Source organism: Pseudogymnoascus destructans (assembly GCF_001641265.1).
Source record: "Pseudogymnoascus destructans isolate 20631-21 unplaced genomic scaffold scaffold_7, whole genome shotgun sequence".
In the NCBI taxonomy this organism is placed as follows: domain Eukaryota; kingdom Fungi; phylum Ascomycota; class Leotiomycetes; order Thelebolales; family Thelebolaceae; genus Pseudogymnoascus; species Pseudogymnoascus destructans.
In genome coordinates this window covers 1,136,559-1,162,396 of record NW_020167526.1, presented here as the reverse complement: position 1 = coordinate 1,162,396, position 25,838 = coordinate 1,136,559, and the positions used below count along the sequence as shown (strand labels likewise).

General features: G+C 53.2%; 11 protein-coding genes across 11 annotated transcripts; 6 read left to right on the top strand and 5 right to left on the bottom strand.

Moving 5' to 3' along the window:
• Positions 1-1,504: 1,504 nt before the first annotated feature.
• Positions 1,505-3,788, top strand: CPC2 (cross-pathway control WD-repeat protein cpc2). Its single transcript, XM_024466720.1, has 4 exons — positions 1,505-1,653; positions 1,713-1,839; positions 1,902-2,219; positions 2,426-3,788. The coding sequence occupies exons 1-4, from the start codon at positions 1,574-1,576 to the stop codon at positions 2,849-2,851; spliced, it is 951 nt and encodes a 316-aa protein (XP_024325168.1). The 5' UTR covers positions 1,505-1,573; the 3' UTR covers positions 2,852-3,788.
• VC83_03070 (uncharacterized protein) lies at positions 3,230-3,598 on the bottom strand (the record flags this gene model as incomplete). Its single annotated transcript, XM_024466719.1, has 1 exon — positions 3,230-3,598. One exon carries the CDS (start codon positions 3,596-3,598, stop codon positions 3,230-3,232), a length of 369 nt encoding a protein of 122 aa, XP_024325169.1.
• On the bottom strand, positions 3,718-5,326 carry VC83_03069 (uncharacterized protein; the record flags this gene model as incomplete). The annotated part of the gene is made up of 3 exons (XM_024466718.1): positions 4,943-5,326; positions 4,560-4,878; positions 3,718-4,352 (listed from the first exon to the last, which is right to left on the bottom strand). The coding sequence occupies exons 1-3, from the start codon at positions 4,967-4,969 to the stop codon at positions 3,718-3,720; spliced, it is 981 nt and encodes a 326-aa protein (XP_024325591.1). The 5' UTR covers positions 4,970-5,326.
• A 4-nt stretch (positions 5,327-5,330) lies between these two features.
• On the top strand, positions 5,331-7,193 carry VC83_03068 (uncharacterized protein). Its single transcript, XM_024466717.1, has 2 exons — positions 5,331-6,349; positions 6,460-7,193. The coding sequence occupies exons 1-2, from the start codon at positions 5,943-5,945 to the stop codon at positions 6,833-6,835; spliced, it is 783 nt and encodes a 260-aa protein (XP_024325590.1). The 5' UTR covers positions 5,331-5,942; the 3' UTR covers positions 6,836-7,193.
• Positions 7,194-7,519: 326 nt separating this feature from the next.
• VC83_03067 (uncharacterized protein) lies at positions 7,520-8,161 on the bottom strand (the record flags this gene model as incomplete). The annotated part of the gene is made up of 2 exons (XM_024466716.1): positions 7,849-8,161; positions 7,520-7,792 (listed from the first exon to the last, which is right to left on the bottom strand). The coding sequence occupies exons 1-2, from the start codon at positions 8,077-8,079 to the stop codon at positions 7,520-7,522; spliced, it is 504 nt and encodes a 167-aa protein (XP_024325198.1). The 5' UTR covers positions 8,080-8,161.
• Positions 8,162-8,332: 171 nt separating this feature from the next.
• On the top strand, positions 8,333-11,688 carry VC83_03066 (uncharacterized protein). Its single transcript, XM_024466715.1, has 8 exons — positions 8,333-9,440; positions 9,507-9,730; positions 9,835-9,959; positions 10,114-10,154; positions 10,206-10,257; positions 10,311-10,464; positions 10,517-11,056; positions 11,125-11,688. The coding sequence occupies exons 1-8, from the start codon at positions 8,707-8,709 to the stop codon at positions 11,277-11,279; spliced, it is 2,025 nt and encodes a 674-aa protein (XP_024325441.1). The 5' UTR covers positions 8,333-8,706; the 3' UTR covers positions 11,280-11,688.
• A 180-nt stretch (positions 11,689-11,868) lies between these two features.
• Positions 11,869-12,914, bottom strand: VC83_03065 (uncharacterized protein; the record flags this gene model as incomplete). The annotated part of the gene is made up of 1 exon (XM_024466714.1): positions 11,869-12,914. The coding sequence occupies exon 1, from the start codon at positions 12,898-12,900 to the stop codon at positions 11,869-11,871; it is 1,032 nt and encodes a 343-aa protein (XP_024325443.1). The 5' UTR covers positions 12,901-12,914.
• A 2,398-nt stretch (positions 12,915-15,312) lies between these two features.
• VC83_03064 (uncharacterized protein) lies at positions 15,313-16,773 on the top strand. The gene is made up of 3 exons (XM_024466713.1): positions 15,313-15,431; positions 15,506-15,715; positions 15,825-16,773. The coding sequence occupies exons 1-3, from the start codon at positions 15,364-15,366 to the stop codon at positions 16,459-16,461; spliced, it is 915 nt and encodes a 304-aa protein (XP_024325442.1). The 5' UTR covers positions 15,313-15,363; the 3' UTR covers positions 16,462-16,773.
• Positions 16,774-19,018: 2,245 nt separating this feature from the next.
• On the top strand, positions 19,019-19,585 carry VC83_03063 (uncharacterized protein; the record flags this gene model as incomplete). Its single annotated transcript, XM_024466712.1, has 2 exons — positions 19,019-19,189; positions 19,240-19,585. Exons 1-2 carry the CDS (start codon positions 19,029-19,031, stop codon positions 19,583-19,585), a joined length of 507 nt encoding a protein of 168 aa, XP_024325444.1. The 5' UTR covers positions 19,019-19,028.
• Positions 19,586-19,596: 11 nt separating this feature from the next.
• VC83_03062 (uncharacterized protein) lies at positions 19,597-21,369 on the top strand. Its single transcript, XM_024466711.1, has 4 exons — positions 19,597-20,304; positions 20,370-20,438; positions 20,496-20,838; positions 20,892-21,369. Exons 1-4 carry the CDS (start codon positions 20,091-20,093, stop codon positions 21,262-21,264), a joined length of 999 nt encoding a protein of 332 aa, XP_024325199.1. The 5' UTR covers positions 19,597-20,090; the 3' UTR covers positions 21,265-21,369.
• Positions 21,370-24,659, bottom strand: VC83_03061 (uncharacterized protein). The gene is made up of 2 exons (XM_024466710.1): positions 22,915-24,659; positions 21,370-22,864 (listed from the first exon to the last, which is right to left on the bottom strand). The coding sequence occupies exons 1-2, from the start codon at positions 24,158-24,160 to the stop codon at positions 21,399-21,401; spliced, it is 2,712 nt and encodes a 903-aa protein (XP_024325446.1). The 5' UTR covers positions 24,161-24,659; the 3' UTR covers positions 21,370-21,398.
• Positions 24,660-25,838: the final 1,179 nt, after the last annotated feature.

The following is a 25,838-nucleotide window of genomic DNA, read 5'->3' as shown; positions in this document are numbered from 1 at the left end:
TTAGCTCCTACCGCTGAGCCGACGTCCACCACCTCACGTCAATCGTCACAATAAGCAATCACAACTCCCGAACCCCGTTCGCTCTACAACATCACTCTCCTTTCAAAATGGCTATCAAACCAATTACCGGAGTAAGTAATTCAATTGGATCTCAGTTCCAGCTGATATCGTTGCCGGCGGTGGTGCTGTGGAGTTGTCGTTCCTTGGCTGACCTCTTTTTGCAGATGCTCCGCAGGAGCCTCGTCCTCGACCTCAGTATCGCCTTGGGTGAGTAATGATGGGCTGTCGCAATGTCAGATGGGAGGGGCTATTCGTCTATGGGTTGCTGGCGTACAATTGGCAGAGACGTGCAATTGACGGACGGATGACCCTTGCTGTCTGGCAGGCACTTGGAGGGCACCTTGACTGATGTGACTGGAAATAGGTATCGGAGGGGCTACCGGCTACGCCTTTTGGTGTGTATAACCAGCTACTCATTCTATCTACGTGGGCTATGTGTTGACTTTTATATAGGTACGGCTTCCACATGCCAATCGTCCACAGGCGCGATGCATACTACGCCAAGCTGGAGGAGAAGAGAGTCGCCAACCAAATCCAATAAGTCAAAGATTGCGGATTCCTTGGTTCGATTGGGAAAGCAAAGGGATGGTTCAGTGGAATATGGGGTGGGATAGGGCTGGTGGAATAGAAGGTGGTTGAAGATACTCGATGGTGCCCTTCAAGGGTCGAACTGTACAAAACGCCAAGCGGTCCTGAATAGAACATCAACTCAGTAATCTCTGTTATATGCTGTTATTCAAGCTCTGCACTGGTGAATTCTATGGGCTAACATTCATTGCTGGAGTGGTCTGGGCTGTTATCCACGTCATGAAAGCAAGTTGAGCATGAAGCCCTTCCAGGTGTTTCTCATGTTGGTATGGGTTATGAAAGCTTCATGAGCCTTTCAGCGTCCGAACAAGCCATACTATATTGCAGTTTCACTTTGTTATTGCCTGGTGTTCTATGGGCGTAGGATATTGCTGACTACAGTTGATGACGAGGGGGACTGATTCGCGCTTTGGAACGCCTTTGAAACGCAGCATTGTCAATGAATACTATAAATTGGAGCAATATATCTATAGGATGCCAGGGACAACACCCCGTAGGCCTAACTAGCTGAAATTCACTTCGTATTTACTGAATTTTCCTCTTCACTTTTTGATCGGCCAGAACCGGAACCATGTATTAATAAGTACAGTTACAAGAGCCACCTGCCAAGAAATTCAAAAATACTCTCTTAAACAAGATATATCAGAAGAAGACCATAATTAAAAAATATTTTCTATAATTTGACGCTGTAATAGTAGAACTTCTCTTAGTAAACTCGATTTGCAACTGGCCAGTGTTTTTTGGTTTTGGTGGTTCGAGTGACTTTCAATCGGCGCCCACCCAACCTTAAATTTTAGCGCGGAAATAAACGACAACCCTAACAATTCCCACACTGACTTTGACGATAGCGAAGTCATCTGAGATCGAAGGATATCTCTACGCTTTCACCACCTTCAACTCGAAAGAAACGTCAATCCCGCCCAACATGACGGAACAACTTATCCTGAAGGGCACCCTTGAGGGCCACAGCGGCTGGGTCACCAGCTTGGCTACCTCAATGGAGAAGTAAGCGCAAAAATGGCAGCGAAGTTTCTTCGAAGAATCGATGCTGACGTTCTGGATAGCCCAAACATGCTCCTGTCTGGTAGCAGAGATAAGACTCTGATCATCTGGAACCTGACCCGCGATGAGAGCTCTTACGGATACCCAAAGCGCTCCCTCCACGGCCACTCCCACATCATCTCCGACTGCGTACGTTCAGCCATTTTTGCCAAGATGACGATTGTGAAGAACAAAAATTAACACGCGCGTAGGTCATCTCCTCAGACGGTGCCTACGCTCTCTCTGCCTCGTGGGACAAGACTCTCCGCCTCTGGGAGCTTTCCACCGGCACCACCACCCGTCGCTTCGTCGGACACACCAACGATGTTCTCTCCGTCTCCTTCTCCGCCGACAACAGGCAGATCGTTTCCGGCTCAAGAGATCGCTCGATCAAGCTCTGGAACACCCTTGGTGACTGCAAGTTCACAATCACCGAGAAGGGCCACTCCGAGTGGGTTTCCTGTGTCCGCTTTAGCCCCAACCCCCAGAACCCGGTTATCGTCTCCTCCGGATGGGACAAGCTCGTCAAGGTCAGTACACTACTCCATCGGCAGAATCGCGCGCATGTGGACCTATATGATGTTACAAACGAATTAAAGTATTTGCTACTTCAGAGCTTGGGAGACCTTGCCATGAGACAAACATTCACCAAATTTCTGATATGGTCCACATAGCCGCATTTTGCTAACAAAATATGCAAAAACAATGATCACGTTTACTGACTTTGATCATTCAGGTTTGGGAGCTCTCTTCCTGCCGCCTCCAGACCGACCACATTGGTCACACCGGCTACATCAACACCGTCACCATCTCCCCTGACGGATCCCTGTGCGCCTCCGGTGGCAAGGACGGAACCACCATGCTGTGGGACCTCAACGAGTCCAAGCACCTCTACTCCCTCAACGCCGGCGACGAGATCCACGCGCTGGTCTTCTCCCCCAACAGGTACTGGCTGTGCGCCGCCACCTCGAGCAGCATCATCATCTTCGACCTCGAGAAGAAGAGCAAGGTTGACGAGCTCAAGCCCGAGTTCGCCGCCGTCGGCAAGAAGAGCCGCGAGCCGGAGTGCGTCTCCCTGGCGTGGAGCGCTGATGGGCAGACTCTGTTCGCGGGTTACACCGATAACCACATCCGCGCGTGGGGCGTCATGTCGAGGGCTTAGATTATGGGGTTTGCTAAATGGTTAAATCTGCTGTCGGGCTGGGGATAGGGAACTGCGGGCTTTTGCGATATCTGGCTCTTCCTCGGGGCGGGTTGTATTTCACAGGACATTTGCTTTAGGGCAGACGATCGGTGGAAAATAGGAACTTTTAAACGTAAAAATCTATCCTGCGATCCTAGTTATGATGTGATGTTTTTGTGATTTTGATGCATTGCATGTTTGGGTATAATAAAAGTTATTTATTCTTCGAATATACTCTGCACCGTGACAGATATCCATATACTTCCCAATATAAATTTGGATCATACTCTCCATGTCCACAAATTTCCACATACTCTCAAACTCCATCCATCCACCCGAACGCCAACCCTTACCCACCTACTTCTTCCCAAAAAACCCCGTAATCTTCTGTTCCCCCTTCTCTCCCTTCTTCCCTTTCTTCGGCACTACAACGCCCCTGTCATTCCTCGTCGAACTCCTCAACCCCCTCCCCTCACTCTTCAGCGGACTCGCCGACGTCCTTGCCACTTTATTAACCGGCTCCGCTTTATCAAGATCAAGGTTATCGTCATGCTCGCGCTTGATACCTTGTTTGCCCTTTTCTTCTTTTTTTGCTGGCGAGGAGGGGGGTTCTTGCTTTGGGGGTTCTGTTTTGTATTCCTCCTGTTCGTCCACTTCTTCCCTTTTTGGTGGCTCCCATTGGCGGGCGTGTTTCGAATCTGGATGGTGGGCTTCGATTGATTCCATTTTGATGTCTCCTTCGTTGTGTTCTTCTTTCTTGGTCGTTCGTTCGTGTTTTATGTTGCGTTTGTTGTCTTGCTCTTCTTCTTTCTTGACTCCTTCATCCTTGACCTCCTCTTTCTTCCCTACTCCATCCTCAAATTCCTCTTTCTTGCCCAGTTCATCCTTAACCTCCTCCTTATTCTCTCCTTCCCCCTTCTTCCCCCCAAAGAAACCCTTAATCCCCCCTTCCCCTTCCCCACCGGTACCACGAAATCCGCTGAATCATTCCCAACCTTTCCAACCCCCCTATCCACCTCAAATACCTCCAACGCCCCCTCCACCTCCCCCTCCCACCCCCTCAAACACCCCGCCACCCCATCCACCCACCCCCTCTTCGGATCCAACCACCTCCACATCTCCTCCCCGCCCGGCTCAAGCATCACCGGCATACGGTCATGCAAGAAACTCAACTGTCTACTACTCGCCCTCGTCACGATGGTATACGTATACACCGCCTCTCCCCCCTCGTATTTCACACGATCCCATAACCCAGCAAGACACAACATCCCCCCATCTTTCCGCTTGACGTAGTGTGGGATCTTATCGCGTCCGCGATGGAGCCACTCATAAAACCCCTCCACAAGCACAACACAGCGTTTCCGCTGCTTCATAGACGTCCACATGCCGTGAGTGGACATTAGAGACTCCGCCCTGCAATTGATCGTCTTCAGCGAGGCCGAGAAATCAGGGGCACGCTTGGTCCAGGAGGGGATCAGTCCTAGCAATGATTTGTGAGCTTGGATCTAGTGAGGGAGAAAAGAACGAGTGGCTGCAGTAGGAAAGAGCGACCGACTCGAGAAAGAAGGAAAGAGCGACCGACTCAAGAAAGAAGGAACGACCGACTCTTAGAGGGAAGGAACGACACGTAAAAAATGAACTGACGACCCGACTAATAGAAGAAAGGAACGAGAGAGGTGGTACGAACCCCATTTCATGGTTTGTAGTTTATACTGAACTTCCTTCTCCCCCTCTCCCTCTTCAACCACCCCCTGTTTCCCCTTCTCTCCCCCATCCTTTTCTCCCCCATCCTTCTCTCCCCCATCCTTCTCTCCCCCATCCTTCTCTCCCCCATCCTTCTCACCCTCCTTACCCCCATCATGCCCAGCAGCCCTATAAACCAACCCGCGATATGTTGGGGCGAAGTTATAGGTCCGCCGCGGGGCGTCGTCTCCTTCGTCGGGGGGGGCGGAGGAGACGGGCATGTTGAGGTCTGTACGGAGGTGGGTGCGGACTTGGGAGGGGCGCTGGGAGGGAGGTTAGTGTGGGTTGCTGGATGAGGGGGAGGAGGGGAGGGAAAGGGGTTGTTACCATTGAGAGGGAGTAGCGGCCACACATCTTGAATTGCGTGTGGTGATGCTTGTTCCAATGACGCCGTGTGAGGCTCGGAACAGTGATAATCAAGATGCAAAGAGAGGTTCTTATTCGTGTACTATACAAAGCGCAGCTGTTGCTTTGCTTCAGCAACCTTAAGCTCCCATCTTCGAGGCGCCGTGGCCAGGCAGCCGTGGCGGTGAAGGTTTGTGGCCATCGTCATAGGATCCTGGCCTTCATCTTTGATATTCTGGTTTTTCGGGGTAGTAGGCAGAGTAGAGAGTGCATGTACCATATACCTCCACCGACTACTCCCCACCATACAACGCCCCATACAACCAACTAGACAACCCAAATCCCAACCACCTCACCCTCCTAACTCCACCAAAATAGTCGTAGTGTAATCCCACCGGTACTCTACTACCTAGTAGGTACTAACTACGTACTACTAGTACTAATGCACAGTAATTACTCGTATACCCACGCTTACCTCCATCCGGCAATGCAAGCGAGGAAAATAGCAGCCAAACCCACGAGCAACTAGTTACTTGGTAACTTCCCCTACTCTGCCTCCTCTGGGTTGTGTTGCGGGTTGTATTGTTGTGTTGGAAAGGCTCACTACTCACCTACATCCGCCCTTCCTTAGTATTAGTAGACCACCATGGCCCCGAACAAAAGGCTATCAATGCCACTTTGGCATCATCCCATCCCATACCCATAATTACCACACCCCAAAACCCAACACCGACACAATCCATCATCACCCATCCTTCATTTCATCAAATAAACTAACCATCACATCACGACTACAACCTCATCGTCACCACCACCATAATCTGAGTCGTCGTCGATCGATCTATCCCCGTAAAACCACCCGCCCGTCCGTCACTCAAAACGACGCCATCATCACGACGCCCCCCATCAGACACACGTACAAAGAAAACCCCATCGTCGGTTTGCCTCCCACCACCAAACGCGACACTCGCACGCGCACACCATGGCCAGCGCGCACAAAGCCTCCCCCTCGACGTCCGGGGGTAGTCGATCCAAGAAACCCTCCGCCAAATCCCTCATCGTCCGGCTAAAGCTCTCCTCTGCCTCCCTCGCCAAGTTCCAGCCCGCCACCGAAGCCATCAAGAGCGAGTCCCGAACCGCAGACGACAAACCCGCGTCGTCATCCACCTCGTCGCTGTCGGGTTCCAAGGCCCCGACCGCGTCGCCGCTGGCGGAGGGAGAGGGAGAGGCGTCGAATGGGAATACGCCTGTGCCGAGCGGGACGGACGATTCGGTCGCGATGCCGCCGCCTGCTGAGGGGGGAGCGAAGAAGGGGAAGAAGAGGGCGAGTTTGCTGGTTGATGGGGTGGTGAAGCCGAGGGGGAAGCCGGGGCCGAAGAAGAGGAAGCTGTGAGTTCATCCCAATCCCTTACATCATACACCCATCACCGATCTTACCCCAATTCCCAATTCCTACATCTGTATACAAAGAGAGAAGACAATTACTAACACCCCCAAAGTGACGACGGCACCGCAGACTCCCCATCCTCTAAAAACCCCCACCCCTCCACCGCCCACAAACTCGGCCCCAAAGCCAACCAAGGCGCCATAAACGCCGGTCTGCGCGCGCTCGACCGCTCCGGCGCCCCGTGTCGCAAATGGGCCCGCGGCGGGTTCGCAATCAAGAGCTTCACGGGGACGACGTGGGAGATCCCCAGATGGAGGGCGCCGCCGAAGATTGTGGTGAAGGGGGATGGGAGTGCCAATGGGAAGGAGGGAGAGGGGGAGGGGAGTAGTGGGAAGGAGAATAAGGATAGTCAGGTTGAGAGCGAGAAGAGTGGGGGGAGGGATGTGGAGATGAGTTCGCCGGCGCCGGCTATGATTGCTGCTGCTTAGACAGCTGCTATGGCGTCTGGTCTACCAGCTGGAAGGGCGTCTGGCGTCTCCCTCTCGTCGTGGGGGGTGTATAACGGATCGAGTGCGTTTTTTTCTTTCGGTGTTCTGTCATTTCTGGCGTTATCGGGGTGTTGGGTCATCCCATGGGTAGAACGGGGCGAGGGACAGAATGGTATGGTACTGGGTGCTACGGTGCGCGGTTTTTTGTGTGCCTGTACTCGGGTTTTCGTTTCAGGGGGTTGGGTGTGGGACAATTGGGAAGGGGGAGTTACGAATTGTAACAATAGAAAGATGGGAAGATGGGCATGCTTTAAGGTCGTTGGTTGTGTGTATTATACGTATAGGAGAAGGGGGAATGGATTGGTATGTCTTATTTGTGGACTTCTGATGTGATTCTAAACTTGCTTGGGGTATCTTCTCGCGGTCTGAGAGTAGTTTCACTGGTGATATATATGCCCCATACCATCCAGCTCGTCGTGCTCCATGCCGGCGAGGCTACACGCCATGAGAACGCCCCAGAAATGACGTGACGGCGTGGTAGGGCATAACTGCATCAAAGCCATACCCATTCCAGCTGCGATTTAGAGGAAGGCAAGGCAGGCAGGCCGAGGATCGTATCTTCTATCCAAATCCCCTCCAATTGCCCCCCACACAACCCCCCTCCTTAATTCCTCGCCCCTCCCCTCAATTCTTCAACCCCCCCTCCTTCCCCCTCAACTCCTCCAAAAAGTTCGTCGAAAACCTGACCGCCTGCTCATACGCCTTCTCAAACCCGTCATCGTCACCATAATACGGGTCCTCGATCTGCTCCACCTTGCCGCCGCTGTACTCGCCGAAGAGGAGGACCCTGGCTTTGCCGTCGGGGGCTTTGAGTTGTTGTATCCGGCAGGTGCCGGAGAGGTTGGAGGAGTCCATGGCAAAGATGTAGTCGAATTCTTGGAAGTCTGAGGGGCGGAGCTGGGGGATTGTTAGTTGGGGGGGTTCTCTTCTTGGGGGAGGGGAGGAGGAAATACCTGTCTAGCAGCATGCTTATACCCCTTCACCCCCTTCGCCTTCAGCGTCGCCATCGTCCTCCGATCCGGCGAGTCGCCAACATGATAAGCCCCCGTGCCGCAGCTATCGATGCGATCGATTAGGTCTGTGTATGGCTCCGCCTGGGCGAGGGATTGGAAGACGCCTTCGCTCATTGTGGAGCGGCAGATGTTGCCGAGGCAGACGAAGAGGACGGAGGTTTTTTCGGACATATTTATATTTCCGTGATGCTCTTCTGGGTATAATATAATATAACAAGTTGTAAGTAAAGAAAGGCAAAGGTGGTTTTGTTATAACCTTTTCAATGTTCCTGGCCACCCACCCAAATAGGTACGTACCCCAAGTCCGGAAGCCCAATAACTCCGGCCGCTTGCCACCCTGTGGTTTCGAATGGCGCTAGTCGGTGGTCCATGTGGTGCTGTTGTAGCTTGTCACCTCATCGCGGTGTAGCAGTAGCAGGAGTGGTAGTGAGGGTAACAGCGTCGATGACCGACATTCTCTTCTTCCCCAACCACCAATAACACCTACTCTCCAAATAAACAGTCCCTTCATTGAGCCCCCACTCGAGATAAAATGTCAAGCACGAACATGTGCATCTTTTGAACCTTCCCGTGAGAAAACGGGCTCACTGGGTCTCCCCATCCAAGCTTCGGCCGACGAACCTACCGTGATCCTCAACGACATCCCCCCGGTCAACAACCTGCGACATCCACCCCCAGTCGAGACAGACATATACCGATAAGCCTAGAACAACCGCATACCAGCTCCAAAGCTGCATCTCGAACTTTCCCATCTCCTCATAACCCTCCAACGAGCACAACCACGAAACCAGCCCAGCCATGGCGAACCCGTTCTCAAGCCCCGGGAACCGCTCCACGAACATGCCCACCGCACCCCCCGGCCACGTCCCCCGCCGCTCCTCCTACGCCGCCGTCGTCTCCGGCACAGCTCCCACCTCCGACGTCTTCGGCTTCGACGGCAGCCGCTTCCTCTCCAGCCCCGACCATCGTAATCTCATCTATCCCCGCCAAACCCTGGGCGGGTCATGGGCGACACCCTCGCATGGCCTGCCGCGGTACTCGCGTGCCTACGCCGAGCTGAACAATACATACGGGTACGACGGGGAAGGGGACCATTTCTTTGTCCCCTCATACCTGCGAGGGTCGGCGTACATCCAGACGCTCGAGACAGCCTACCGAGCGAAGGTGGCAGCAGCTAGGGAAGCGGCGCAGTCTCGACACTCGTCGCAGCCCGGATCGCTGTCAACGAGTGCGAGTACGGCGAATTTGAATACAACGGCGAAACTGGCGCCGTCGCATCGCGGGATGACGTTTGAGCTGATTGAGAAGGCGGCGCCGGCGGAGGCGGAGGGGGTGCAGATGTTGCCGTCGAGGTGGAATGCGAATGATAAGTATGCGGGGCTGGAGGTGCTGAGGGATGGGTGCGAGGTTGCGTTTACTGGGGGGAAGACGACGGAGTATGAGGCGTATTCGATAAGGGCCGATCATGCGATGCCGGTGCAGTCGGGGATATACTATTTTGAGGTCAAGATTGTGTCGAGGAAGGTGGAAGAGTAAGGGATTCTCTCTCTTGTGTGCGTGCTTAGGATTATGGGATGGGTTGGCTAATATTGGTGTAGTAGCTCGATTGCGATCGGATTCTCGACAAAGGATGTGCCGCTATCTAGACCGCCTGGGTGGGAGCCGAATTCTTGGGCGTACCATGGTGATGATGGGCATTCGTACTGTTGCCAGAGTTCGGGAAAGAGCTATGGGCCTACGTTTACTACAGATGATGTTATTGGATGTGGCGTTAACTTTCATACTGAATCTGCGTTCTTTACCAAGAATGGTAATCATTTAGGTATGGATGGTTTTATTTATGCTGTAGTCCATGTTGAAGATTGGCAACTACAATATTCATCCCCTGGCTTCTTCCGTCTTTAACTTTGTACTGACATTAGGCAGGCACGGCGTTCCGCGAGGTTAGAGGGAAGCTCTTTCCGTCTGTGGGGATGATGAAGCCAGGCGAGCATGTCTGGGTTAATTTTGGGCAGAGTCCCTTTGAGTTTGATATTGATAGCATGATACTGGTTAGTACTCATCCGAATTTTGTTTTCATCTCGTCCGTCCCACAATCCATCCCACTGGGAAGGCCCCTACGCAATGGATCGTTTGGGTAGGGATAAGAGATATTGGCGGCAGATTCTCTTGGCTACGTATGCGCATACTAACGTTAGATTACAGAAAGAGAAGAAGGCTATTGAAGAGCAGGTTGCGGCGACAAGGTAAGTAAATATATAGCTATACTCTGTGATTTCATGCTAATGATGACTTAGTACTGCGAATCTTGCACCACCACTCGATGAGACGAGTTTGATCCAGTCATTGGTAAGAATTCCGTCCCGGTTTTACGCACCATGAGCCTAACATGTTTCCACCAGGTCTTACAGTACCTCGCACATGACGGATACGTCGAGACAGCCAAAGCCTTCTCTGACGAAGTCCGATCCGAGAAGCAAGCCCTAAACATCGGCAACAAGGAAGAAGTGAAAGGCTTCGAATTTCACGACGACGGCGACGCAAGCCAGCGTCAAGGTCAACCCCCCCCTCCTCCACCCACCTCCCTTCCCCGCTAACAACCTCACAGAAATCCGCAACGCCATCCTCGACGGCGACGTCGACAGCGCCCTGCAACTCACCGAATCCCACTACCCCAAGGTCTTCGAAGAGGACGAGGACATCTACTTCCGCCTCCAATGCCGCAAATTCATCGAGATGATCCACCGCGGGGCCGAGATCCGCTCCCGCGCCTCCGCCGGCCGCAGTAACGGAAACCACGAGTACGACGCCTACGACGACATGGTGAACCAAGACATGGAGCTCGACCACCCGCATGAGCAAAACGGGGGGTTTGATAAGATGGACACTGATGGTGGTAGCGGCGGGGGAGCGAGCAATGGCGCGGTGCATGATGATTATGATAGGCTTCTTGAGGAGACTATTAATTTCGGGAAAGCGATTTCGGCGGAGTTCGCGCATGATAAGCGGGGGAGTACGCAGAGGGCGCTGAGGGATGCGTTTGCGTTGATGGCGTATGAGGATCCGGCGAACTCGCCGGATGTGGCGCATCATCTGGCGTTGCATAAGAGGGTTACTCTTGCGGAGGATTTGAATTCTGCGATTTTGGGTAAGCTGTCCTCAATTATCTTCTATGTGCCAGCATGTCTTTATGTAGCACCCGCTAACCTAACACAGTCTCGCAAGGGAAAACCCCCTCGACGGCCCTGGAACGCCTGATCAAACAAACTGTGGTGCTTGCCGAGGATCTGGCTGAGAATGGGGGGCCGGGGTCGTTTGTCAATGTCTATGATTACATGAAGCCACGCCCGCCATCACCGAGCCCGTTCTAGAGATCTAGATTCCCGTCTTTCCCAGGTCCCGCTTTTTCGGCCAGCCCCTTCCCACCCCCTTCTCCTCTTTGTCATTTTTTACCATGGTTCGTTTATTGGTTGGTTTTTGCTCGTGTGACGCGCGAGGAGTTTTGTTTGCATTTGCATGGATGGTGTAGTGGGTGGGGCTGGGTTGGTTGGTTGGATTGATTTATGGATTTCTGGCCTGGGGGCGGGGATGAGGATTGATGGATAGTTTCGTGTGGGAATGAATGGTTGCAGTTTTAAAGTTCTGCGTGGTGGTGATGAGGAATAGATGACACGGTGTATAGAAGACACTGGGAGCGGATGATGGTTTCGTGCATGTGGATACGTAGGATGCACAGTTCATATAATATGAAGGTTTAGAGATATAATATTTGTGACTAGCGCCGTAACGCCGCTGGTGATGAAGGAGATCTGTCTATCTTGGTACAGTATGTGCGTCTATGCAGACCCGTCCTTCTCGTACAGTATTTCCTACAAAACGCTCCAATGAATATCCACCCGTAACCCTTCTGCATATTCGTACATCACACTCCCCCCTATCATTCCAATCCTACCTCCCCCATTACCCCCTATTCACCCCCCAACACGTCTTCAACACCCTCTCCCGATGCTCCACCAGCGCCCCCCACCTCCTAACCTCCCTCCCCAACCTCCCATCCCCCCACCCCATCCCCTCCTCCAACACCAAATGCGTATACGCAAACACCTCCGCATCCAACATCGTCACCTGCCCCCCCTCCCCCCCAAGCACCCACTCCTCCCCCTCCAGCGCCCCCGCAAGCGCCTCAAACGCCGCCGCGGCGCTCGCATACACGTCATCTACATCCACCACTCCCCCCGGCGCAGCGATTTTTAGTTGCTCGCTCGCGGCGCGGCGCAGGGATATGCCTTGGTAGGTTTGTACGAGCCAGCTTGAGGTAGCGGGGGCGAGGTAGAGGCGTGTGGGGAGGTGGGCGTTGGCGGGGGTGAGGTAGACGGCGTGCAGCCAGGCGGGACGGATGGCGTCGTCGATGAGGGACGCGTAGACCTTGGCCTTCGGGTGTGCTGGGCGCGCTGGCAGGGGGTGTCCTGCTTTCGTGGCATAACTGAGGATCTGGCCCGCCCCAACCGGGAGGAGGGCGGCGGGAAGCAACGGCGACGATGTGGGCGGGAGGAGGAAGGGGAGGGCGCCGGTGGGGGAGGCGTGGTTTGTGGAGTTGGTGGTTGTGTGCGGGAGGGAGGCGAGGCGCAGGGCGGTTTGGTGTTTTAGGCAGGTTGGGTTTGGGGAGGGGGCTGTGGGGGAGGAGGGGGAGGTAAAGATGTGGAGGGTTGGGAGGGGGAGGGGGAGGGGGAGCGCAGGGGGAGGGGGTTGGGGGGGTAGGTGTGCAGGGGGACGAGGTCGAAGAGGGTGCGGAGGGGGGGGGGATGGTGAAGAGGGTGCGGAGGCGGGTGGGGAGGGTTGCGGTTTCGGTGTCGGTTGATTGGGAGGAGTTGGATTGTTCGTCTTTTGGTGAGGAGGTGGAGGACGGTGGTGCTTGTGATGACGGCATTGTTGCGGTAGGGACCGCGGGTGGGTTGTGGAGGAGGTTGTGAGAGGCGATGTGGTGTTGTACATTTCTTGGACTTGAGCTTGAAGGGGAAGTTGACATTTGGTGCACGGAAAACGGCTGCTAAGCCTGGGTGGGTTTAGCGTGGACGGCAATGGAAAATTAGAGTCTCCGGCCGGGGATCGAAAGATGCTGCATGCAACGCACGTGCCTTTCGTCGCCGGCGCCGATGCCGATCACAAACTTTTATCATTTATCAATCCGTAGCACGCATTCCTTTTATGTCAAACCCGTCTGTACACAGTAATATTCACAGTAATATTCACAGTAATATTCACAGTAATACTTGATATATTACAATTCAGTATTCATCCCGGTGACATCTTCCGATAACCCCCCCATATATACCCCTCCAATCATATATCCCCCCCCCAACCCCCATCCCCATCCCATCCATCCCTCCCAATTCCCATAATCCGATTTCACATTCCCATTCATTCCCATTATCACACGCCTCCTACTCCTCCCGACCCACCAACCCGTCCACACCCGGCCCCCAAACTCCCACGCAACGACCCCCACACAACCACAACCAACCCCACGCCCTCAGCACTTGCCGAGGTCCGCCCCCATGAAAACTCTCCGCGATAAACAGCCCTTTAGCACAAGCTTCGCTCCCAAAACATATCCACGTCATCGACGATCACGCTCCTTTCGTCGCATCTGATTCGACCCGCGGCACTGTGAGATCTTAGGCGCGGTATTAGCTGCAGGTGCGTGACACCGCGGAAGGTGTGACGCCATAGAGCCGCGAAGCCGAGGCTGGTTCTGAGGGTGGGTGAGATAAGAGGGTAGGAGTATATATTGTATGCTTTCTCCCGGTCGGACGAGAATTGAAAGTTGCAAAGTCAAATCAAATCTTCAACGAAATTGTCGGTCGTCAAAATCACCTCGCACCAATCAAAACCTAATCGTCAATTCTCGCATCACTCACAACCACCCACCACAGCAAAAATGCCACACAGCTACAACACGCGCTCCTCCACGCGCTCCTCAACCACCTCCCCCACTTCCTCTCCCAACTCCTCGCCCGCCTCCTTCCTGCCCCCTACCCCGCCACCGTCGCGCACAAACGATGTGCTGCCGCTGCTGAGCAGTGCCACGCTGTTGGCGGAGGCGGCGAAGAGGGCGCAGATGGCGTGTTTGTTGAGGGATATGGAGGGGTGTGGGATTTAGGGTCTATCGAGAGAGAAAGGAATCAAGAGGAACTGTGAAGAGGGGGGAGAAGAATGGGAAACTCTTATTGAAGAACGACGACGACGCGGGAAGTACACCTCGCCGGAGCACCGCCGCTACGCTGTGTTGTCACATGAACGCGCATACGGAGAGAAGAAGAACGGGCACCACAGCCTATACCGCAATCGATGGGTTGGTAGGTAGACAGATGATAGATGGGGGGTCAATAGGAACACCCTCGCGGGCTTCGAGTTGCTGATAAACACCGAGAGAGAAGAACGGATCCGATTGTGCATGACACATAGATGCTTCGATCCGGCTAGTACGGCGATGAGAGGGGAATCCAAGATATGACATGGAAGGGGAAATAGGATCTGGTGTCTGAGGAGGGGGAAGGGAGAAGGGAGAAGGGGGAAGGGAGAAGGGAGAAGGGGGAAGGGAGAAGGGGGAAGGGAAAAGGGGGAAGGGGGAAGAGGGGATGATGCTTAATGATATGCGTATAAGAAGGGGGAAGGGGAGATGATGCTTAATGATATGCGTATAAGAAGGGGGAAGGGGAGATGATGCTTAATGATATGTGTAACTTATAATATATATATAAATAATACTCAACTTCAACTCGAAAATACACCCAATGTGCACCTCTCGGCGGACCATCGGCTCTGGGGTCCCGTGAGTCGCATGGTATTTGCGGAATACGAGGTGGCGCAGAGACGCAGGCAGTGGCTTGCTTGCCTCGTATTGAGATGGAGATATCCTCGGCATACCACCAACGAATTACGCCTCTCTCGTATACTCCCCAGTGCTGTAGTGCCTGCCAGCGCACCTGTGCCAGTGAGTGAGTGCTACTGGTACACGACGACTACAGCAAGTCTACATTCCACACAGCAAGGACACGGGAACGATTCAACCGTTGTAGCAAGTAGACTTTCTATAAACACCAAGTACACATCCCACACCCCAGTACTCCAGCCACCGCCCCTCCATAACGACGTCCCTCCAGTACTGCCCGTGTTTGTATATAACCTCCCCCTCCCACCCGATATTCATCCCCCTTCCCTTTTGCTCATACAGACACACACGCTCGTACTATCACTCTCGCTGTTATTGTTTGTTGACCTCACACCTGCTGTTTACTGACGTTCGTTACCTACTGTCGTTCATCCACGTGAAACAGAGGAAAGGAAGCTTGAGAAGAGTTATCATAATCGATATATACCCACCACACACGACCACCAACCACCACCACCAACCACCACCACCAACCACCACCACCAACCACCACCACCAACACGATGAAGCTTTCCACTGCTCTCCTCATCTCTGCCTCTGCTGCTCTCTCCAGCGCTACTGGCCCAGATTAGTATGTCTCCTCCCTCCCCTACCCTCATCCACCGCATCCGTCCCCCACACAGTCCATACTAACCCCCCTCCCAGCAACCCAGAAACTGGCAAATGGACCTGCCACGTCCCCGACGCAGTCTACTGCGCCGGCGACTCGCTCAAGACAAACATCATCATCCGCTGCACCGGTCTCGTCGGACAACCCGGGAACTGCAATGATAACCTGGCTGGCGAGCCGCCTCTGGGCGTGCAGCCCACGCTCTGTTATGCGCCACATCTGCACAGCGCTGCTTGCGTGAAGAAGTAGGTTCACCACCCCCCAACATCATGCTGTCTATTTCCAGGTCATCAGTATTTGTGGACAGTGTTGAGAGAGAGGAGAGTGTGAAGATACAAGGCTAACAAAACCCAGCTGCATCGTCTACGGCGGCTCCGGCAACCTCAACGGCGTGTTCACCCTCCCCGTCGACGTCTGCACACCCACGCCCGTCGAACCAACCTCAACCACCACCACCAAGCCAGAGCCCACCGCTACCACCACCAAGCCAGAGCCTACCACCACCACCAAGCCAGAGCCAACTACCACGGCTAAGCCCACCGAACCCACTACCACTAAGAAGCCAGAGCCAACTACCACGGCTAAGCCCACCGAACCCACTACCACTAAGAAGCCAGAGCCAACTACCACGGCTAAGCCCACCGAACCCACTACCACTAAGAAGCCAGAGCCAACTACCACGGCTAAGCCCACCGAACCCACTACCACTAAGAAGCCACCGCACACCAATAAGCCCACCGTCGTCCCACCTACTACTGTCACCGTAACCATCTCCGAGTGCGCCACCACCCCCACCCCACCAGCGACCATCACGACCGTCACAAACGGCACCGGCCCCGCCCACCCGACTGGTGGTGGTGGTGGTGGCAAGACCAATACGCCCGTCGGCCCATCGTCTACTATCACACCACCTATTCCCGCTGCGGCGGTCGCGAACGCGGCGAGTTTGGGGATGGTGGTGTTGGCGGCTGCTGTTGCGTTCGCTGTTTGAGGGGGGGTTTGATGGATGAGTGTTTGAGGATGACGTTGCTCTTGGCGGGGTGCCTGGTGCCTGGTACCTGGGATTTGTGTGGGGTGAGATTTATGTCAAGTGGGAGTAATTACCGGTGGAGGAGATGGGGTGATGGGATGATGGGGATGGTGAGAGATGGGATGATCCGATGATGACGAGGCCTGGCGTTGGAGTCTGCAACTAATCTTACGTTTATTCGTAGTTATCTAGCAAATTCCAATTCGAATAAAGTGAAAAAATACTTCCGTTGTCTAGTGCCTAGTGTCCATAGCCAAATTATTTTCATCCCCCCCTTTGTTAGCTCTCGCTTCTAGAATCTTGGGTGGGCAGGCACGGCAGGCACACGTACCTGGTTCCTGGTAACTCCCCATCATCATCGCATGATGATGGAGGGAGTCGGATGTTTTGACAGCGGGTAGTGACGTCGTACCATGGTGTCGAAATCGGGGAAGAGGTGTGAGTGGTTGCTTGTCAGGAACTCCGGGAGCTAGAGAGCTTCTCCGTTTAGAGTTCGCGCCGGTGACGGGGTGGCCCAGGGGAAAGGGAGTATGGAGACGATGTGTGGGATGGGGAGATGGGTGGATGGGTGTAATGGGAATTTTTCTTGTTCTTCCTTTCTCTTTCTCTTTTCCTCCTGGTTTATCACTTTCCTCTGTGCTGACGATTCCACTCTGTGCGGAGTTCTATCACTTTACTCTCCGTTGATACATTCAAGTCCCGTAGCACCCATCAACTCCTGTCGACAGTACGGTGTCTATCTACTATTCTAAGAAGAGCAACTATTACCCGTTATTACGAGGATAGTTACTGTCACCTACGGTTATCACGACGCTGTCCATCGACTTTTGCACACGCCATAGCGCCTTACAATTATCACAACGAGGATAGTGCCTGTTGCCTTCTATAGACACGATAGCGCCTCATAATTATCATAAAGAGCATAGCAACTCACGACTATCCCAAAGACCATCGCCTTTTACAAAAAAACCACAACGCCTTACAAACTGTTGCCTTCTATAGACACGATAGCGCCTCATAATTATCATAAAGAACATAGCAACTCACGACTATCCCAAAGACCATCGCCTTTTACAAAAGACGGCAACGCCTTACAACTCTCACAAACTGTTGCCTTCTATAAACACGATAGCGCCTCATAATTATCATAAAGAACATAGCAACTCACGACTATCCCAAAGACCATCGCCTTTTACAAAAAACCACAACGCCTTACAACTCTCACAAACACGACAGTGCCTCACAACAACCACGAAGAGCACAGCACCCCTTGTCTACTCCACACACCACAGCCACCATGTCAGCCCCCCCACCACCACAGCCACCACCCACCTCCCCAACCCGCACAGGCTGCAAGCGCCCCCGCTCCCCCTCCCCCTCCCCCGCCTCCCCCGCTTCCACCTCCACACTCCCGACGTTCGATTTCCCAACGTTCGAACTCTCGGCATCGACGGCCGGACTCCCAACACAGGGACTGCTAGCACAGGCACCAACCCGCGGATTCGCCTCCTTCGCTCCCTCGGCTCCCTCACAGCACGAGAGTGGCGAGGAACGACGACAAGTCCGCTCTGGTGCGCCGACGCCTTCGCCGAATTTAGGTGCCGCTCATGGATATTCTGCCGCTACTGATGCCGCTGCGCCGACGGGAGATGGAGGGGATCCCACTGCGGGCGGTACGGCGGATGGCGCCCCTCCCCCATCGCCGACTTCAGGGGCAGCCCATGGATTCTCTGCTGCTGGTGTCGGTGCGCCGCCAGGAGAGGGAGAGTCTCTCACCGCCGACAGCCCGGTGAACAGCGCCCCTCCCCCCTCGGGACCGGCACCGTTCCTAGCAGCAGAGTTCTCGGCACACAGTATCCCACTCCCCGATGTCCCTCAATCGGAACCGAGAACACTGCAGGTGCCGCAGAACCACTATTTCGAGGCGATACCCGCCGTGGGCTCGGGACGCAGCGGTGGCGCTAGGATGATGATCCCGCACTCCCCCGATCCAGGGCCGCAATCCGCCGACCCCTCGAGCTCGGCCCCTCTGCGCACTCACAGTGATCGTGAGGTTGGCGCTGGGCCCGCGCCGGACACTGCTGTGCCGACATGCGGCGGCCCCTCGAGCTCGGCTCCCCAGCGCACCCACAAAGCTCGTGGGTTTGGCGCCGGGCCTGCGCTGGGCACTGCTGTGCCTACATGCGCCGGCTACTCGAGCTCGGCTCCCGTGCACACTCACAGGGCTCGTGAGTTTGGCGCCGGGACTGCGCCGGGCTCTGCTGTGCCGACATCTCGTGGCCAGGCCCCCGGTGCGCAATCCTTTGTTGGACGACTAGGTTCGCTCATGCGAGGCACTCGCGAGGCTATTATCGTTGGGCGGCAGCATAGGCGCGAGGAGAGGGAGAGGGTGTTGACGGAGGTGGTGAGGGAGAGGGTGTTGAGGGAGGTGAGGGAGAGGGTGTTGAGAGAGGTGAGGGAGGGTGCGGCTGGGAATAGGGGTGATGGGAATGGGGATGGGGTTGGGAATGGCGTAGGGGGTTATTTACATGAGGGGGCTGGGGACGTCAATATGGATGGGGATAATGCCATGGCTGGGAACGTTGCCATGGATGGGGACGTCACCATGGATGAAGCAGAAGACGACACTGAACACGCCGAACCCCAAAACGGCTACGAAGACTCCAATGAAGCCGCCGCAACCGCACCGGTAGGCCCCCCCTCTATGCGCACCACCTCAATCCCTTATATCCCCTACAGATCTACCCCCTTACCGAACCACCTTCAAACGGTCCCGCCAAACGGCCCCTCCCCCGCAGCCCGCGGCTATAGCGGGTCGATACAACTCCCTCGGCCAGAAGCAGTGAGTAGGGAGAGAGAGAGGCGGTATGGGAGCTCGGCGGGGGAGACGCGCCCGTGCGGGTGTTTTTGTACGGATCCATGGGCAGAGGAGGGGTGGAGGTGGGTGTATTGTGGGAAGCATCAGCGGATTAGGCAGGAGGAGGAGGATGAGGAGGTGGAGGGGGGGACGACGCTGCCGAGGGATTGGGATGGGGATGGGAAGGAGCCGGAGCCGCCGAGGGGGAGGAGTAGGTTTAGAGATTAGTGGCGGGGTGGGTTGAAAGATGTGGTTGGGGGTTGGGATTGTTTGAAGTTACGAATACGGTGGAAGTTGATAATATATATGGTAAAGGGGTTATATTACGATATGGAGCACGGAGGATTGGAGTTTTGAGGATGTTGGGCTAAAAGGTTTTTGTCAAAGTTATTGATCGTCCTGCATTTTTGGATTATATTTTAAATTATACTGCTTCTATTTATCAATCTGATCTTACATATATTTTTCAAACGCAACCACCTTATAATTCGCACGCGACTGTAAACACATCAGTCGTCGCTCATGAACTGGGGGTGTGTGGCAACACCAGCGCGGGGACCGGCCCGCCTGACAAGGTACCCCCCCCTGAAGCTGATCCACATCCCTGCAGCACTCATCCCACGCCGCACCGACGACGCCCGCCATGCCGCCGACGGCTCTCAGTTCCGGTTTTAACGTCGCCGACGAATGCGCACAGAATTTCCGTAGCTGACGGCTCGCTGTTCCGTTCACGATGTCGAGGATGAAGGTCAACACGGAGGGAAGTTCCCCAGCTGAAGGATCGCAGGTGAGCGTGGCCACTAGCAGTGAAGCGTCTACATTGACGGGTTTTGCTCGTCTTGTTCGTCTTGCTCGCCTTGATCGTCTTGCTCGCCTTGATCGTCTTGCTCGCCTTGGTCGTCTTGCTCGCCGTGGTCGTCTTGCTCGCCTTGTTAGTAACGCTCTTTGTATGTACCTCCCCCCTACGGGTTTGTGTGGGAGAGCTGAGTTGCTGATAATCCACCTCTAACAGATAGGTTACCGCCCTTCGCCGTTCACCATGTCTTCATGATCACCATCTCTATCTGTATCATCTTTCTCTGTACCCGCCCTGCCTTCTCCCCCCCGCCGCCCCCCCGCTAACCTCATCACCACCTAGCCATCCTTGTCGCCGGCTGCACAACTACAGGCCTCAAAGACGTGTACCTCCTGTCGCTCTCCTACCAGCCAGCCACCCCCTACCCCCCCTCCCCATTGCAGCTGAGCCCGTCCCTCTCCACCACCTTCGCCAACCTTGCAGGCAATTCTACAACACTCCAAGTCCGCGCCGGCTATATTGGGATGTGCATCAGCGCCGCACCAGGGAACTGGACTTGTTCACGCGACGCCGATTCACTCGCCCGCGCCCTGAATGGGACCCAGAGTGGAAGCAGCCCCGACCCACTAAACATCCTCTGGATCGCCAGGACCTTCCGCGACACCATCATCTTCGATGGGCTCATGTTTGTCCCCTTTACCCCCCCCGCGCTGCCCGCCTGTTAACCGTCGTCTACAGATTTGCGTCCATCGCGTTCATGGTCATCACCCTCATCCTACTAGTGACCTACCCGCAGTGGCACGGCAACGAGGACGACCACGGGTCCGAGGTCGAAATTCGTCCTTTCCCGTCGCGCTCTGTGTCGAAGGTCACGCTGGCAGCGACTTTTATTGCGGCCATCCTCGTGCTGATCTCGATACTATGGCAGCATGTGGCCACGGCAACGGCGTCGAGTATGGGCGGGAGCTTGGCGTATGGGGCGGTGAGGGGCGGGGTGGGTGCGGCGGCTATGGTGCTGGGATGGGGAGGGGTGTTGCTGGTTGTCGTTGCGATGTGTGGGGTTTTAATTATGATTTTGAGTATCCAGAATCTTCAGGCCATAGAAGATTGATGACGTGGTGTTTAGCAAAGCGGTGCTGCAAAAAGGGGCTTAAAAGGAATAGCGTTGTGTAGAATACTATACTATAAATAGCGTATTATGGTACTCTTATTTAGAGCTTGATTTGGCATTTCTTCTCCGTAGACCTAAATTGAACCCGAATCTGAATCCGAGTCCGAGCCATAAGAAGAGGTAAAATATATGCTCCCCGCTCCATACACAAGCCTCCGCATAACATTGAATACGACCACAGTTACGACAAGCAACACGATAACCGCAGTTATAGCTGCCCTTATACCCGGTGCCAAGGGCTTTGTCCATATAACGGCGAGAGGCACTGCAACCAAAGAAACAAGACTAGCAGCAGTGATAACCTTACCAGGACGTGACGAACTGATCCACGCAACCATTGCTCTGTGATTGGCAACTAGCCCATGGGCTACCACATATCCCACCCATCGCACGAACATGGATGCTGGTACGTTTCCTTGTTTGAGGGGCTGGCGCTTGTTCTGGGCGTACATCGCAATGCTCTCTTTGTAATCCTTGATCAACCGATGTAGCCAGGCGCTCCTAATGGCGAGTCGAACAAGATACGAGAGAGAGATAAACCCAATCCCCAAGACAAAAAAGATCCAAATCGGCGCTGGGGCGGCCAGTTGCTCGACTTGCATCCCGAACAAGGTGGCGGTAAATGATAAGGGGATGAAGAAGAAGGCTAGCTCCGTTAATTTTGTAATGGCCTGAGCTTCGGCAATAGATCGTCGGCTATCGAGCAAGGCCATATTTGAGGTTAGTGACGAGGACGCTATTTGAAGTCTTTGGATCATATCGTCAATCTCAGTTGATAGTTCTTTAAACTGGTCCTGAACGTCAGACCCCCCTCTCACATCGAGTAATTGGGTGAACGTGAAGAATGTAGTTATAGAGCGTTTGAGTCCTGGCAATTCAAGCTGGGCCCTAGCTATAATCTGACGCCACATAACTACTCGATCCTCCATCTTCGCATCGCTTAGCATATCGACGTTGATCTCGTCAAGAGTCTTGTGCAAGTGACTTAGTAGGTTTGTCGAATCTTGCTGTATGATGTGATATAGTGGCGTAATTAATGCAAAATGATGGTCGCCTCTTCTCGGATACGGCATTGAATCTAGCCATTGGCAGAACTCGTCCTTCGTAGACGTGGTATTAAACAGCTGACGGCCTAGCTTATCCAAAAGTGGTGCCGAGCGAAACGCTTCATCGATACCAACTTCTATGTGCGCTCGCGGGACAATCTGTCGGAACACCGGATGTACAGTGACTAGGCTTAGCACTTTCAACGTCACCTTCTCAAACGTCTGACTCAGTACAGAGGCGGCCTCATCGTCTTGCTTTTTATCCTTACCATTTGGGTTCAACATTTTCCGTAGCTGTGTAGTACGTTTTTGAGAAGCACGTTGAGTTCGAAGTTTTTCAGCTAGCTTCCACAAATGTTCGGCGTCTTCCGCAGGATCAACAAAAGAATCATCAGAGTCAGAGTCGTCTTTATCCGGGCGATAGACTCGCGCTGCTTCTACGACTCGCTCAGCTCCTTCTTCTATGACTGGCAGTGGATCAAGGATTAGGATCACTATAAACGGGTAAGCGGTAGTTCTTCTCCTTCGATTATTGGTCACCTACCAACATAACAATCTCTGCCATCAAGCTTTTGGCTCCAGACAGTAGCTCTCTCTTCCCATCCACAGATCCTCTCTTCTTCAGTGGTTATCTTTGGGTCAGTCCACATCTCCCACTCAGACCGAAATATATTAGACTGGGTTTGGTATACAAGGAAATCTCTGTCATAGTCTCCGCTGCGCTTCAAGCGACCCTGTGTCGGATCAAGGAGAATCTCCCGGTCCCGAGTAGAGTACGGAGCTACGGGACGTCTCTCTACGGGTCGATACCACTTAATAGAGGCGTGTGATTTTTTCATCTTTGCTGTAGACCAGGTGTGTGCAGGTTCATCATCATAGTTCGCTCCCTCGTATCCTGAATTTATTAGGTGCTCCTCAAAAACTTCCGGGCTGAGTCCAAAGAGGTTTCCAAGAAGGTTAATAATCTGTGGCGCTAAATCCGGTACTATGAGTAGCCTCTGTCTGACGTTCTCTGGAATCTGGCCAATTGCCCCAAGCGTACGTATATTGTGGCTATCGTTGCTACCAACAATAAACTCAGTTTGGGAATATCGGAAATTTTCGGAAAAGTCAATAGATGTTATATTTGCGATATTATTGTTGCGTGACGGTACAGCGTCGAGGACCTTATGAAAGTGTCTGAAGACTTGAGACGCGCGGATTATCATATCCGAATACTTAAAATGGCGAAGGGCAGGCTCCATAGTCGGGCGAGCCTTGGAATCACGAGATATATTTCCCTCTCCAATAATGGCGTCTAGAGATGACCTATCTGACCATTTGATGTTCCGTGGATGTGATAGTCCACTTTCATCCCCGCTTAAACTCTCAGAGTCGGACTCTGGGAGTGGGATATTAGCTTCCGGGAGATCCAAAATTGATCCATTAACGTCATTTCGTCGTATTGCATCTATAACATATTGATGCACTGATTTTGTTCGTTTCCTTCTTGGCTTTAATATCTTGAAAGTAGAGGCTTTCAGGATCGGCCTGATTTCAATCCTTTCAAGGGGTCCCCAACGATCTTCTTCATGTTTCCTGCGATCTGACACAATGAAGAAAGATTGTTTCCGTCGGCCCGCGGCCCCCGCCTTTTGTCTGTATACAGACATAGACTCGTCTCCATCGGAATCCGAATCACTATGATAGCCTGTGAAGTTTTCGCTAGCCTCCCTACTGGATCTAGACATTGAAGCATTTTCTTGCAGCGCACCAGACATCTCAGGTGGTTCTGCCCCCACCATCCTCATGGCGCGGCTGAGGAACAATAAGATATTCCACACTCTCACTCAAATAACGAATAGTGGCGGACGACCTGGGGTGTTTCCGTTTTCCTGAGCTTGGGTCGTCGTCGTCTGGGCCATACTAATAGGTGGTGCTGGCCGCTGTGGTCTCTATGGGCCACCAAGAACCGGAATTTATAGCGTACTGCCTTTCCTAGGCGGATGAACGGGAAGCATGTCGAAGTCGTGAGGATTTTGAGGTTCAGCTGAGCCATCCCAATGTAGCTGGACGCAATTTCCCCGACAGGGGTGTACGCCTCCAAAGCTGCAAGCACAGGGGATCAGGTGTTGCACGACATGGTAATGTATCCTATGTTGAAAATCACAGCCTCTTCATAAATAACTGGTTTCTTCCTTGGTCAGTTTTTAGTATGGATAAAGGTATATACCCAAGAATACAACTACCTCTTTACTTCTATTATTTGTGTCCCTTGCCAGAGGGCACGGGAAGGCACGGGCCGCCACCACTAAAACAAATCCTCGATTAGAGCGTTTTAGCAGTCTCCGACAGGCTCTGGCTTTACATTGCCTGATCAGGCCATGCCAAGCTGACCTAGAATATATTAGTATTAGAGCATACGTAACCCTGTTTAGTGCTTACTGTAGTCCACTGTAAGGCCTAAATAGGCAATTCTAAAATGAGTTGGAATCGAGGCTTTGAAAAGTTGTGATCTTCATGATTTTCATGAGTTCACCTATGACATGACAAGGGAAATTACTAGTAAATTGTATGTAATTCTCCCATTCCGGCCATACCCCCTACGGTGTTCCCTTTGTAGTCCCCTATGTGACTAGAGCCCTTTGTTCCCTCTGTAGAATACTGGCCTTTGATAAATTTTTCTACTTCAGTAAGTGCTTTGGAACTGGGCGGGTGGAGGGAGAGGTGGTGGCAGCCGGAAAAAGATACATCGCGGTATGTCTATTGCCATACAAATATATATGTAAATGGAAGTACCTATATGTACCCTTTTGCGACTGCCACCACTGCAAATTACCCCTATTCGACCACCACTTTCGTTATAAAATATCTTTGCGACGTAGCTACTATATTACTTCAATTCAGAGGTAGTTATAGTAATTAGATCTAATGTCTAATACCAAAGACCTAGAACTGATTGCGATTGCTACTTGTGCTACTGTTCTGGTTATTCGGCATAATCGCCGTCGTCAATACCATCGGTGGCTCTTACGACAGTTATATACAACTCAACGCCCACAGACCCGACTTACTTACGAGTATGATAAGTTCAACTGGAGCTTACGGGCATGGGGTAGCCATACTCCTGGACAGGTAGCTCATAAATTCCGGTAGGCTTTTAGGTTATAACTCTATATGGTTCTTAATTACTCACAGTTAACAGGTTTTCCATTGACGAAATAGCTCAGCTTGTGCCACTGCTAAAGCTTCATACAATAGTCTGGAGCAGGCGGGTAAACCCAGACCCAGAGACTGCTCTTTGCGTAGTCTTGGCCCGTCTTGCGTATCCAGGGCGTTGGACAACCTGTGTTGACCTTTTTGGACGGTCTCAGGCATGGCTTTCAATAGTCTTTAACGACGTAATGGGTCACTTGGTACACGAATTCGAAGGCTTACTAGAATGGCACCCATACCTTACATACAACAAGCTACTAAGCTTTGAAGAGG

Excerpts from the sequence above, each read along its gene's own strand:
- VC83_03066 (XM_024466715.1), top strand. The coding sequence starts at position 8,707 with ATGGCGAACCCGTTCTCAAGCCCCGGGAACCGCTCCACGAACATGCCC. Across the intron at positions 9,960-10,113 it reads ATATTGATAGCATGATACTG|AAAGAGAAGAAGGCTATTGA; the intron begins GTTAGTACTCAT and ends GTTAGATTACAG. Across the intron at positions 10,465-10,516 it reads CGACGCAAGCCAGCGTCAAG|AAATCCGCAACGCCATCCTC; the intron begins GTCAACCCCCCC and ends ACAACCTCACAG.
- VC83_03064 (XM_024466713.1), top strand. The coding sequence starts at position 15,364 with ATGAAGCTTTCCACTGCTCTCCTCATCTCTGCCTCTGCTGCTCTCTCC. Across the intron at positions 15,432-15,505 it reads AGCGCTACTGGCCCAGATTA|CAACCCAGAAACTGGCAAAT; the intron begins GTATGTCTCCTC and ends CCCCCCTCCCAG. Across the intron at positions 15,716-15,824 it reads AGCGCTGCTTGCGTGAAGAA|CTGCATCGTCTACGGCGGCT; the intron begins GTAGGTTCACCA and ends AACAAAACCCAG.
- VC83_03061 (XM_024466710.1), bottom strand. The coding sequence starts at position 24,160 with ATGAGGATGGTGGGGGCAGAACCACCTGAGATGTCTGGTGCGCTGCAA. Across the intron at positions 22,865-22,914 it reads TGGCAGAGATTGTTATGTTG|TGATCCTAATCCTTGATCCA; the intron begins GTAGGTGACCAA and ends ACCCGTTTATAG.
- VC83_03068 (XM_024466717.1), top strand. The coding sequence starts at position 5,943 with ATGGCCAGCGCGCACAAAGCCTCCCCCTCGACGTCCGGGGGTAGTCGA. Across the intron at positions 6,350-6,459 it reads GGGCCGAAGAAGAGGAAGCT|TGACGACGGCACCGCAGACT; the intron begins GTGAGTTCATCC and ends ACACCCCCAAAG.
- VC83_03062 (XM_024466711.1), top strand. The coding sequence starts at position 20,091 with ATGTCGAGGATGAAGGTCAACACGGAGGGAAGTTCCCCAGCTGAAGGA. Across the intron at positions 20,305-20,369 it reads CCTTGTTAGTAACGCTCTTT|ATAGGTTACCGCCCTTCGCC; the intron begins GTATGTACCTCC and ends CACCTCTAACAG. Across the intron at positions 20,439-20,495 it reads TATCTGTATCATCTTTCTCT|CCATCCTTGTCGCCGGCTGC; the intron begins GTACCCGCCCTG and ends ATCACCACCTAG.
- CPC2 (XM_024466720.1), top strand. The coding sequence starts at position 1,574 with ATGACGGAACAACTTATCCTGAAGGGCACCCTTGAGGGCCACAGCGGC. Across the intron at positions 1,654-1,712 it reads TTGGCTACCTCAATGGAGAA|CCCAAACATGCTCCTGTCTG; the intron begins GTAAGCGCAAAA and ends CGTTCTGGATAG. Across the intron at positions 1,840-1,901 it reads CCCACATCATCTCCGACTGC|GTCATCTCCTCAGACGGTGC; the intron begins GTACGTTCAGCC and ends ACACGCGCGTAG.